This window comes from Bos indicus x Bos taurus, chromosome 17 (genome assembly GCF_003369695.1).
Source record: "Bos indicus x Bos taurus breed Angus x Brahman F1 hybrid chromosome 17, Bos_hybrid_MaternalHap_v2.0, whole genome shotgun sequence".
In the NCBI taxonomy this organism is placed as follows: Eukaryota; Metazoa; Chordata; class Mammalia; order Artiodactyla; family Bovidae; genus Bos; species Bos indicus x Bos taurus.
The window spans coordinates 25,587,327-25,600,957 of NC_040092.1; the positions used below are offsets into that span (position 1 = coordinate 25,587,327).

At 46.5% G+C, this 13,631-nt stretch overlaps 1 protein-coding gene across 1 annotated transcript in view; it reads right to left on the reverse strand.

Annotated features, from left to right (window-relative positions):
* TMEM132D (transmembrane protein 132D) overlaps positions 1-12,641 on the reverse strand; it is an 895,992-nt gene extending 883,351 nt beyond the window's left edge. The window contains exon 1 of the mRNA XM_027567049.1: positions 12,179-12,641. Within this exon, the coding sequence (XP_027422850.1) occupies positions 12,179-12,257 (79 nt within the window). The 5' untranslated portion in view covers positions 12,258-12,641. The remainder of the gene's footprint in view (positions 1-12,178) is intronic.
* Positions 12,642-13,631: the final 990 nt, after the last annotated feature.

The window sequence follows — 13,631 nt, forward strand, 5'->3', positions numbered from 1 at the left end:
ACACTCATTGCAGATCCCTTCTGCTGTGCCTTTCTGAACTGAAGAGACTGGAGTCCTGATAGCAAGGTTGGCAGGAATCTCTGGGTTCCTGAGAACCAGAAAAGCCCATAGAAAAGATCTCTAGGAACTTCCCCTGTGGTCCAGTGGTTAAGACTCTGCGTTGCCCCTACAGGAGGCCTGGGTTTAATCCCTGGTGAGGGAACTAAGGTCCCACATGCCATATGTCACAGCCAAAAAAAAAAAAAAAAACCTCTAAAGGTCTTTAAGGGGAAACCAAGGCTGCTTTCCTTCTTTTCTTCACCTTATCAATGACTTTTCCTTATCTGCATTCAGCTGCTTACTACAGACAGGTAGGGGTTCACATCTCAGTCTCCCCCACTTTAAGGGCAGAGTTGATTTCATATTCATTGCTATATATTTGGAGCCTGTCTCGCTGTGTTTATAATTTGGCTTCAAAAAATAATTGTTGGATAAATAACTCAAAGCCCTTGGTGCTCAGTACGAGTGACAGTCCCAGTTGGAGACAAAATATGAGAACTAGGTCAATCTCGGGGCTGAACTTGAATATTTTTTGCTGTATTTAGGCAGCAGGGGACCTTTCAAATTCTATCAACATCACAGAATCAAGGAATTCTGGGTTTAAATGTCCACCTGCTGTTTCGCTTCTGTTCTATAATGGTGATTCACAAACAGCTCGTCCTAGAGGGGCTTCATCTTCCCAGGTAACTAAATCAAATCCTTCTTACTCCATTTCTAAATGCATTTTCATTTTCCCTCGTCACCTTGAAGCCACAGTCTGCCTCCATGATACCTGTTGACTGAGGTCCTCTGAGCAAAGCATCCCAGGAAGAACCCTCTGTACGCAACTCTGCGTCTTCCCCATTGGCCACAGACTGCGACTTCATCCACTGCAACCCCGCAGCCCTTAGACACAAAGCATCTCAGGGGGCTCGACCACACTTCAAGGAAAACATCTTCAGACCCATAGAAGCCATGTTCTTGATGTGACTCCCTCCATGTCGTCTCTTTTTTAAAACAACAACAAAAATCTTTTTATGTTACATTGGGGTATAGCTGATTCGTAATGTTGTGATAATTTCAGGTGGACATCAAAAGGACTCAGCCATACCTAACCATGTATCCATTCTCCCCCAAACTCCCCTCCCATCCAGGCTGCCACACAGCATTGGGCAGAGTTCCCTCTGCTATACAGTAGGCCCCTATTGGCTATCCATTTTAAATAGAGCAGTGTGTACGTGTCCATCCCAAACTCCCTAACTATGCCTTCTCTCATCTTTCCCCCTGGCATCCATAAGTTCTGTCTATGTTTTGAATACTTTTCAGGGCCACCAAGGCAGTCTACAAAGATTGTGGGAGTACAGCAGACACCCATAGTGCCATCACTAAGGGCAACAAGGTTCAACATGATGGTCACTTTCAGGTATCATTAACACCTGTACAAAAAGGTGAGCCCTTTTGGAAAAGAATTTGGCAGCAAATCTCTATCTATATTCTTTGGCTCCATCATTAACTAACTGTGATTCTAAGAAAGTAACTCAAAGGAAAAATTATGCACAAAGATAATGATTTCCTCACAATAGCAAAAAAAAAAAACCCATAAATTATATAATTGTGTAGCAAGAGTTGAAAATTTTAAGCTATAGCAAAGACATTAAAAATATATTTGTGATACATCTTTAAAACATGAGAAATATGCTTACATAAACATATGAACTCAGGAAAGTAAAAAACCAATTATGTGTCCCAGAGACCGTGTGAACACAACTGTTTCAAAAATTCATAGAGAAACAACCAAAACGAAAGACATCAAACTGCTGCAGCAGTCGTCTTCAGGGAGTGAGATTATTTATTTTTACCTCTCCCTTGTGTCAGGATTACTTTGAAGTAGCTTACAAAAAATAAATGCACTGGGATAGAAAAAGTAGGCAAGGAGGCAGACAAGAGAGACAGAATAAGGAAAATAAAATAAAGCCAAGGCTGGAGCTGAGTCACAAGATGTGTCTCTTAAGTTCCTAGACTTATAAATAGCGAAGTTGGCTCCGAGACTCATAGGAGTTCAAGCAAAGACAGACAATTGGAAATTCACTTAGAAAATTCATGGTGTTCTTAGGATGAGGTGTAAACTATCTCTCAGGATAAACATAGCTTTTTTTCCTTTTTTTTCCTGGTACTAAGGCCTAAGAAGGATTTCTTAGAAAAGCAACTTGAAAAGGAGACAGATTTTTTTTTAATATATTTTATTTATTTGACTGAATCAGGTCTTAATTGTAGCACCTGGGACTGTTGCAGCGCAAGGACTCGGCCTTAGTCACTCCACGGCATGTGGGACCTTAGGTCCCCAACCAGGGATCGAACCCAGGCCCCCTGCATTAGGAGCATGGCGTCTTAGCCACTGGACCACCAGGGAAGTCTCTGTGTCCAGAATCTGAGAACCTCAGCAAGTTGTATCAAAATTTAAGCATCCCCCACAACCTACCAACATTGTTTTCCTGACCAAACACAGAAGCAAAAACAACAAAAATGAATCTAATTGCCACCTTCTTTACTTAGTGAGTCTGCTCAGCATCTCTCCCTGAAACATAAGAATTTATGTTTCTCACAAGGAAAATAACTAATGTCGCTAATGGCTAAAAATTCTTTGCGAATTCCTGTCTTTTCAAATGTATATCTCAGTCTCATTTCTAGGCTTTGGTTAAGAAAAAGAGGGAGAAAAGTTTTATTCCCTTTCAACTCTTTCAAATGTATTTTTCACCTTGGTTACTGCTGTCCTGTCATGACAATATGTGCTTAATCTCTTTTTGAATGTATTTCACAAATTTGTTTGAGTTCAAGGGCCTTCCTTTCCTGTAGATTCTTAATTTCTGAGAGTTAACAGGACAGACATATTGGATGATACATTTGTATAAAAGGGACCCTTGAAACCCTCCTACACTGTTGGTATGAATGAAAGTTGGTGCAGCCACTATGGAAAAAAGTGTGCAGGCTCCTCAGAAAACTAAAAATAGAATTCCCATATGATCCAGCAGTCCCACTCCTGGGCATATATCCAGATAAATTATAATTCAAATAGATACATGCACCCTGTGTTCATAACAGCACTATTCATAAAAGCCAAGACATGGAAACAACATAAATGTCCATCAGCAGATGAATGGAGAAAGACGTGGTGCGTAAGGGAAGTCGCTCAGTCGTGTCCGACTCTTTGTGACCCCACAGACTGTAGCCTACCAGGCTTCTCCGTCCATGGGATTTTCCAGGCAAGAGTACTGGAGTGGGGTGCCATTGCCTTTTCCAAGTGGAATGCTGCTGCTGCTACTGCTAAGTCACTTCAGTCGTGTCCGACTCTGTGCGACCCCATAGACGGCAGCCCACCAGGCTCCCCCAACCCCCGGATTCTCCAGGCAAGAGTACTGGAGTGGGGTGCCATCGCCTTCTCAGCCACAAAAAAGAATGAGATAATGCCATTGGCAGCAACATGGATGCACCTAGAGACAAATGAAGTAAGTCAGAAAGAGAGAGACAAATATCACATGATATTACTTATATGCGGAATCTAAGATATGACACAAATGATCCTATCTATGAAACAGAAACAGACGTATTGACATAGAGAAGAGACTTGTGGTTGCCAAGGGGAGGAGGGGGAGTTAAAGACTGGGAGTTTGAGAATAGCAAATGCAAGATATTATATGTGGGGTGGATAAACAATAAGGTTCTATTGTATAGCCCAGTGAACTATATTCAATATCCTGTGATAAACCATAATGGAAAAGAATATAAAAAAGGGTGTCTATACGGATATAACTGAATCACTTTGCTGTACAGCAGAGATTGGCACTACACTGTAAATCGACTATACTTCAATAAAAAATAATAAAGATTTTAAGAACGTATCAGTACCCTGACATTTAAATTTTTTAAATAAATAAGATTTTCAAAGTTGCCAAATCTTGAAAAACAGTAAAATTAAAAAGACCAAAAAAAATTTTTTTTAATAAATAAAGGGACCCTTAAAACTGACACTGAAATGAATACAACCCTGGTTTCAAGCTGTTGGGTGCTCCTCTTAATCCTTCCTATAGATTTTTTTAAAGCAGATTTTTAAATGAATGGTAAAAGTGATATCAAAATATCTGGAGTCTCTGGTCTCATGTCATGACAAATCCATGCTGGTTTCCCGTGATCACCACTCACATCTGCCAGAACCCGCACAATATTCTCCCCATAACTCATTCAAGCTTGTGGTCTGGCATCATAAGTTAAACTCGCCGATCCATATGTTCACAGAACCTAACATTCTCCTTTTGGAAACAGGAAAAATATTTGTCTGCCTTCATGCTACACGCTTCTTTCTCTTTTTTTACAATGGTATTAAAGAGTCACCTAAGTTACCCAGAGGTTTAGTCTTATTAGAACAGAGGTCACGTCAGTCTCCCCTCCACCAGGACCCATGCATGTTAGCTGAGGTGATGAATGAATGATGGGATCCTGGGATTCAGGGAGCACAACCAAAGATGCATCAGCATCCTGGCCTCGGAGACAACCACACCATGACTCATCATCAGATCACCTCCTCCACCCCTGTGACAGCCTTGGGATTAAAATCTATGTTTTAGGGGCTTCCTGGTAGCTCAGCAGAGAGGAATCCGAGTTTGCCAGTGCAGGAGACACGGGTTCAACCACTGATCTGGGAAGATCCCACAAGCCACGGAGCAACTAAGCCCATGAGCTGCAATTATTGAGCCCGTGCTCTATCGGCCACATGCCACAACCACTGAAGCCCTTGTGCCCAGAGCCCGCGCTCCACTACGATAGAAGCCACCACAGTGAGAGGCCCACGCACTGCAACCAGAGAGTAGCCCGAAGCAGCAACAGAGACCTAGCACAGCCAAGTAAATAAATACAATTATATTTAAAAATCTATGTTTTAATCCTTTTTTGCTATCTTTCCCGATTGCTGTTGGAAAAATGAAGACTGAGAAAATTAAAAAAAAAAAAAAATCAGGATATTCATTTATTCATTTCCAGCAACAAATAATGAGCGCCAACCACATCCAAGGCTTGGAGCTGAAATTCCAGGGAAACCATTCTGTACACAAAGTTTATCAAGTCCAGCACCAGACGTAATTTTTGCCTGACAAAGGGATTCACTGTAAGTAATACACAAACATGAGCAGGATGTAAAAGAGCTAACAGCGAGGTGCTTGGGCATCAGAATTCAGACTGTGCTACTTTAGTTCTAAGATCTTGGACGCTACGTCTCCGAGCCTCCATTTCTGCATCTACAAAATGGGGCGAATAAAATCCACCCTACTGGGTTTATCTGCGAATTCACAAAAACCATTTTCATCAATCACTCAGCTCAGTGTCTGGCATGCAATAATTACTTTAAAATTCGCTGTTATTATTATCGACCAAAGTATGTCCTGGGGCTCTTTGAATTACTGGAGAAAAAAACAAAACCAGCATCAAACAATTTTACTGTGGCAAAAAGTTTCTTTTAACAATAATTTACAGTCCTAAGGATACTTAAAAACTTATTGTGCCCCTGCAGGGTCCAAAGTACTACACTAAGTACTGGAGAGAAAGCAGATAGAAAAATACATAGATGTTGCTTCTAGAGGTAATGAAAGCTTTAGAGGAGACAGAAAATAGTTTTAAAATGTTACCCCTGTAAAAAGTGCCCTCCAAAAGGTATCTATATGCCTTGAACCTGTGAGTGTTCCCTTATTTTTAGGGGGAAGGGGGAAGGGAGGGGGTCTTCGCAGATGTGATTACAGTAGAATGGGAGACAGTCCGGATTATTCCCAGTGGTCCCTAAATCCAATCACTTGTATCTTTATGTAAGGGGGAAGCATGGGAGGTTTGACACAGAAGAGAAGGTTTGAGAATGGAACAGACAGAGATGGGAAGACAGCAACCTTGAAAATTGCAGTGATTCTGCCATAAAGTAAGGACTACAGGCAGTCACCGGGACCCAAAAGATTTTCCCCTAAAGCCTCTAGCCGACACCTTGATTTTGGCCCAGGGACATTGATTTTGGACTACTGGCTCTAGAACTACGCTAGGATGAAGTTCTATTGTTTTAAGTCACCTTGTTCGTGGTAAGATGTTAAGGAAGCTACAAGAAATTTACAGACCCTTGAAAAATCCGTCTGTACCTGACATCTGGGCTTTCCCTGGTGACTCATGAGTGCATGCTAAGTCACTTCAGTCATATCTGACTCTTCCACATCCCATGGACTATAGCCCGCTAGGCTCCTCTGTCCATGGGATTCTTCAGGCAAGAATACTGGAGAGTGCTGCCATGCCTTCCTCCAGGGGATCTTCCCAACCAAGGGATAGAACCCGCGCCTCTTATGTCTCCTACATTGGCGGGTGGATTCTTTACCACTAGCATCACCTGGGTGGTTCAGAAGTCAAGAATTCACTTGCCAATGCAGAAGACTAGGGTTGGATGCCACGGATACCTCCACACCCCATCTGACTGCTGCCTGTCTCCAGGTCAGGGTGACAGGATCCTGTCCCTTCATGCAGTACCACAAGCCCCACTGCTCGCTCTGCCCAGCCACACTGCCCTCTGGAGTCCACGTACGTGTCTGCACCCTCCCTCTCATATACCAGCTCTGTTAACACTTAGCCACTCCCCAGATGCGCTAAGTTCAAGGCCAACGTACCTGTACTCAGAGATGATTGCTCTGTGCCTCTAGCACATCACAGTTGAAAGCTGGCATTCCTTTATATAACATTTTTATGTAATGTATAATTACTTTTTTTTTGACTGTGCCAGGTGGCATGGGAGATCTTAGGTCCCAGACCAGGGATCAAACGCATGCCCCCAGGATTGGGAGTGCAGAGTATTAACCACTAGAACACCAGAGAAGCCTTACAATTTTATACAGTTAAGCACTTTTCTCTGTCTCCTCTATGAACTGCCAGTTCTGGAAGGATAGTAACCTTATCTGTGTGGGTTCTTCTCACTGCTGTAATCCTACGGCCAGCATAAAGTGTGTAATAATACAACTGGTGCTCCAAAAGCAGCTACTGTGATAAAATAAGGAAGCAGAGGGAACCAAGAAAAGCAGAAGAGGAAAGGAAGAGGGACCTGAACACAGAACAGGAGGGGTTTGAGCTCACAACTTAAAATCGTGGATGATTTGTGCGCTTTACAAGCTAGAGAAATGGCCAGCAATGACTTTACACCTTCCTAATCCTGTGTCCTCAGAACACTGGCAAATAGTTCCTGCAGGGTTCTGTGCTCTTTGAAACTTTTTGAATTATCAAATTTTTTAGACTTAAGGATGGATAGGTGGCTACATAGATGAAAGAACAGAAGGATGGATGGGCACATGGATGAAAGGATGGATAAATGGAGGGATATATGGATGAATACATAATGGATGATGACTGGTTGAATAAATTGGTCAATGGATAAATGGCTAGATGAATTTTAAAAATGTAAAAGTCAAGGGTAAAGTGCAGAAGTGTAAAAATGTAAAAGTCAAAAGTCCATATCGTCAAAGGTATAGTTTTTCTAGTAATCATGTACGGGTGTAAGAGTTGGACCATAAAGAAGGTTGAGCGCCAAAGAATTGATGCTTTTGAACAGTGGTGTTGGAGAAGGTTCTTGAGGGTCCCTTGGACAGCAAGGATATCAAACCAGTCAATCCTAAAGGAAATCAACCCTGAATATTCATTGGAAGGACTGATGTTGAAGCTGAAGCTCCAATACTTTGGCCACCTGATGCAAACAGCCAACTCATTGGAAAAGATCTTGATGCTGGGAAAGACTGAAGGCAGGATGAGAAGGGGGCGACAGAGGATGAGATGATTGGATGGCATCGCTGACTCGATGGACATGAGTTTGAGCAAACTCTGGGAGATACTGAAGGGCTGGGAAGCCTAGGCATGCCACAGTCCATGGGGTCTCAAAGAGTCAGACAGGACTTAGCGACCAAACAACAAGTAAGCTTCTACAATAGGGTATTTTTGGAGTTTTTGTTTTTCATTTTCCCTTGGCTTTCAGAATTGAACTAAATTAAGCAGATCTGAATAGTTAGAATTCTAACTTTCTATGTATTTAAGTATTTTTTATAAAATCATATTTAGCATTTAACTTTTTAATTCAGGAAAAATGAAATTTCATGGTCTCCCCATTTCTTAGCCTTTTAATTTTGTCACTGTTTAAATGTAAGCAGTGAAGTCTATTCTGTCTCTGTCTCTCTCTCAAACATACACACACACCCCAGAATGCTCCCTCCTGGAATATGCCTTCCTCCCCAATAGCCCAAAGTGTCACTGGAAACCGAAGCTCCTTCCAGTCCAGAAGGATGGGATGTGGGAGGACATTCTTAAATAAGAGGTGATGCTTGGCCACCCAGACACTTCAGTTCTGACCTAAGAAGAAAGCTCAGTCCTGGATGTTCACTGGAAGGACTGATGTTGAAACTGAAACTCCAATACTTTGCCCACCTGATGCGAAGAGCTTACACATTTGAAAAGACCCTGATGCTGGGAAAGATTGAGGGCAGGAGGAGAAGGGGACAATAGAGGATGAGATGGCTGGATGGCATCACTGACTCAATGGACAGGAGTTTGGGTAAACTGGCAGTTGGTGATGGATGGAGGCCTGGCGTGCTGTGGTTCATGGGGTCGCAAAGAGTAGGACATGACTGAGCGACTAAACTGAACTGAACTGATCAAGGTGGAAACATTCTGCAGAAGGTGACCTCACAATGCCACTGCCCAGCAGGCTGGCTGTACTGCTCCGGATGCAGGTGGAGCACATGACTGGCACAGCCTGAAGATGGTGCCCCATCACCCCAGCAGTTCCTCTCCCAGGATTCCAGGCCTCTGAGTGTCTGCTCCTTATTGGCATTTGCAAGAAAACACAACTCTGGGGGATGCAGGTCAGGGTCATGACAAGCAGTCTACATGTTGCAACCTTCCTGATTTTGTATTGAAAGCCTTCCCAGCTCTTTGACGGTCACTAGTCTTGTAAGTCTGGTAGCTCAGATGGTAAAGAATCTGCCTGTAATGCAGGGGACCAGGGTTCGATCCTTGGGTCAGGAAGATCCTTTAGAGAAGGAAATGGTAACCCACTCCAGTATTCTTGCCTGGAGAATTCCATAGACAGAGGAGCCCAGCGGGCTACAGTCTATGGGGTCACCAAGAGTCAGACATGACTGAGCGACTAACACATGCACAGTTTTGTAAGAGAAGGAACCCCTGGGACCTTCCTGGGACAGGCCTTTCCCCATATCCTTTGCTTTAGCTCCTCTCTTAAGTACCTAAATAATAGTATTTGATGCACATTTCCGGAGTTGTTTTGCAGACAAGAAACCCCACCACCAAATGGAAGATGTTAACTACTTAAGGACTGAGAGCACATAGCCCCACAACCCTTGGAGCCTAAGGATAGATAAAATTAACCCCTGTAACCCTGCCCTGTTCCCTCATCATCAGCCAGAGAATTGTGCACCATCTGATCAGGTACCCTGTGACCCGCCCCCCCCCCCACCACCTCCCTTACTTGGCTTTTAAAAACGCTTTGCCAAAACTCTTCAGGAAGCTCGAGGCTTTTTAGGGCATAAGCCACCTGTCTCCTTGCATGGTCCTGCAATAAACCTTTCTCTGTTCCAAATTCTGACGTTTCAGTTTGTCTGGCCTATGTGGCCGACAGGTGAACTTGCCTTAACAGTCTCATTAATTTGTCTTTGGGCCCCTTTCCTTTCCATGCCCTGCCCCCTTCCACGAAGCCAATAGCAGCATAGTAAACCACATTTGCAAGCTGGCATAGCTGTAATCTGCATGAAGTTTTTAAGTAAGTTAATATCCTAAACTTAAGACACAAGCCCTCTGATGGCTTGACATAAAGATCATTCTCCAGTGAAGGCTGGGACCGCCTGACGACAGTGCTGATCAAACTTTTTGTGTCATAGTAGAGTTCCCAGTTCCCAAGGGATAGAAGTGCAAGCAATGAAATTTTATTTTTATTTGATTTTCAAAAGATCTATGAGGTTGCTCTATGTCCAATCACTTCCTGTGCATAAAATTTAAACAAATGTGAATTTCAAAGATCTTAGCCTGTTGTTAAAATGTGCACATCTGTTCCTTTAAAGCTTCATCTTTAGAAAGAACTAGAGCAATGCAGTAAAAACAATAATACACTGAAGCAGTATTTAGTATTTGGTAACAATCTCCATCTTTCCATTGGACCCAGATAAACTGGGCACTTTGGATGGGTGTGTGTCTATGCATATGTTTTCTTCCAATCAAAATCCTCTGAAATATAGTCCATCTTGGATTTCAAACTGGTTCAGAACTTTCAGGGAGTCAGAGGATCTGAGAGCGCAAAGTGACTTGAACATAATGGAAAAAGAACTGCACTGTCCCTGCATTTAAAACACCATTATTATCTGCACCAGGAAATTTTATAGGACAGAATGGTTTTAGGGGTGTTCAACTCAAAATATGCCATAGGCTGGGCTTATAGCATCTTTCCACAAGCCAAGACCTTCACATCAGAGTTTCTCATTTTAAGGACATTTTCAGAGTTTCCACTTGAAAAAGTTCAAAAGACTATCAGGGGAAATACATTTCTTTTCAACCCTACTCAGTCTAATAAGGAGATCAGTAAGAGAACTATGTACCTAACCAAGGAAACACAATAGTTAGGTCATATTTACAAAGCAATTCTGTACCTTTCTTAGTAAAACCTTGTTACTGCAGCATAAAACACAGGAGTCCATTCCTACTATCAAATCAAGCGACAACCACTAGAAAACATGCCTTGTAGCAAAAGGCAAGTCTGCTGGGCTGTTGTTGCTGTGGATTCAGGTTTTTTTAACCTCACGTTTGCCTGGGTTGGCTTCACCAAATTCATCAACCTTTTCTTGCTTCTTGTGCACATCAAAAACCCCCGAGGCTCTGGCCCTCAGAATTGCTCTAACTCATAATTAGGAGACATGAGCCCTTTAGACCACACTTGAAAAGACAGCCAAGCAGAGTGGGCACGGGTCACCCTGTCCTAAATCACACCAGCACAAAAGCCGGCTATTGTCAGATCTAAAGCAATGTAACCTCAGTGATGCCGGAAAGGCTCTGAGAACAGAAAATTCCTGTAATTAAAAGGCTCTGTGCATGATAATTGGCTTTGAAGTTTCTAAGAGCGATCTCATCTCGGAAATCTTCTCCGGAGAACAAAAATCTGTTTACAGGGTTTTAGGGACACACATGGGAGACTGCTAAAAAGCTCCACGTTTCTTCTAATCTCTCTCTCTCTCTCTCTGTAGGAAAGAGGCTCTTGGGAGAAGGAACCACACACAGATAGAGTCCTGATCAGTAAGCAGGAAGAACTGCTGATCCTTTCTACAACCTCACGTGTGAATCAAATAATTTCCCTTCAAGGAATTCGTGTCCTGAGCATTCCAACTTGCTGTACCAATGACAGAGAGGGATGCTGACAGAAGGGAAGCAGATGGGGAATCCCGGCTTTTCTGGCAGCTGCAAATTAGGGGCTCTGCTGGGGGAACGCAGGTGATAAGCACGGTTTAAACTCTGCGCCCAACCCTCACGGATGCTGCCCTCGGACAAACAGCCACAGAAGGCAAAGGAAGAGAAGTCTGCCCCCAAAACCTCTCTTAGAGAAACTCAGGGCCACCTCTCCAGAGCTGGACCCATCTCATAGGCGTCGCAGCCGACGAATGTACTCAACTGCATTCCCATACAGAGGCGCGCTCTGGAATTATATCCTCACGGGTGCCTGCCAGCAGAAAAAGTCAAGTCCAAATTCCAGAACCTTTTCAGGAGGTCATTTCAATCCCTTCCTCGGACATCCTCCTCAGCCTTCCCAGGGCCCACGTCTCCTTTCAAGGTTCTCCACGCGACCCCCTCCCCGAGGCTGCCAGGTGGACCGGGCTATTTTGCCGCCCTTGGCATTCTCACTCAGGGCCTCCCGCCCAAGTCTTCCCGGGAGGCACCTGCTGCAAAGGGGCCGCTGAGGACCTTGGCTGCCGCACGCGCGCGCGTGCACACGCATCAACGCACACCCACACCCACTCTCCCGGCCACCCCCAACCACGCACACCCTCCCACACACTCACTCCCAGCAAAGTTCGTCCCGGGGCCCCAGGTGGCGGCGGCGGCGTCTCCTCACCTTTGGAGAAGAGGGCGGCCAGGCTGATGAGCACGGGGGACCAGCGGTGCCACAGCGTCCCCATCGCAGACGCGCACATCCCGGAGACCCGGAGCGCAGATCCTCGGCTCCACGGTGCCGTCTGGGCGATGAAGACACGGTCGCCAAGCTCCCCGAGGGTCGGAGCGGGGCGGGAAGGCGAGGGAGCGCCGGGCTAGGGGCGCGAGCGGCCGCGGCGCCCTGCGCCTTCCTCCCGCCAGTCCATGGCCGGCCGGGAGGCGACACCGCACGCCGCTCCGGAGTTGCTCTCCCGAGTCCAACGCGCGCGCAGACAAACCCCACCTCCCTTTCACCCCCACCAGGATATTTTTATTTTCATCCACACGAATTTGTTCCTTTCCGTTTACCCAGCGAGAACTGGCTCCCAGGTGGCCCCCAAAGGGCGCCTCCGGGAGCGCAGGAACGCGGATAGGCTAACGGGCGGCGGGGCGGCCGGGATGCGGCGCCCGGGGCGCGGGCGGAGGCGGCGCGAGGACCCCCGGCCGGGTGACCCGGCGCCCGGAACGGCGCGGGGCGCCTGGGCGCTTGGTCCCCATCCCGCCCGGCCGCGCCCCGGGGCGCGCACCGGCGCCAAAGTTTGGCTGGGAGCAGTCACTCCCCGTGCCGCCCGCCCCGGCCCGGCTCCCGCCCGGGATCAAGCTCGCGGGGACCTAAGCGCGCGGCGCGCACCGCCGACTCCGAGGACGCAGGGCTGCCCCCGCCGCCTGGGGGAGGCGCGCTAGCCGCGCGCGGAGGAGGACCCGCGGGCCCTGGGACCTCGCCGCCCGCGCACCGGCCGCGCTCCGCCGAGACTGCATCCGGCACGGACGCGAGCGCCACGGTGCCGGGTGCGGACTCGGGGTCTGCCTTAAAAATTTGTCTTTTTTTAAAAAGCCCCACCCTTTCGGAGTGACAGCCACAAGCCCCAATCCGCACAGTCAATCCCACCTCTCCGGGTCTGCCCCTCACCCACCCTCCCGGCCACCCCCTCCCTGCGCGCCGGAGCGGCAGTGGAGGGGCTGGGAGGCGGGCTAGTACCCGGCCGGCTCGGCCAGCGCGGAGGAGGCGGCAGGGAGCTGCCCACTCTCCCAACAGGTGTCAAGAAGGCCGTTTACCTTCTCCTGCTAGTCAGATCTCACGCTAAGAGCAGGTCCTCTGTCTTGGGGGTTTCTAATGCTCTCCGCCTGCCAGTAAACGAGAAGATGGCTGTAAAGGGCCCATCACCCCCGCGCTGGATCTTCCCCACAATATGTAGGGAGGAAGACTTTGACTTGCCAGCCGTCCTGAGGGTCATGCTGGCCTCACCCCGCCTCTACCCTGGAATGACCACCAAGTCACTGATCCTAAAAGAATTCCGTCCTGACTCCCCTCTGGCCCATTTGGAACTAGGAATGGATCCGTTAGGGGCCAACTTGGCCTTGAGAAGACAAAAGAC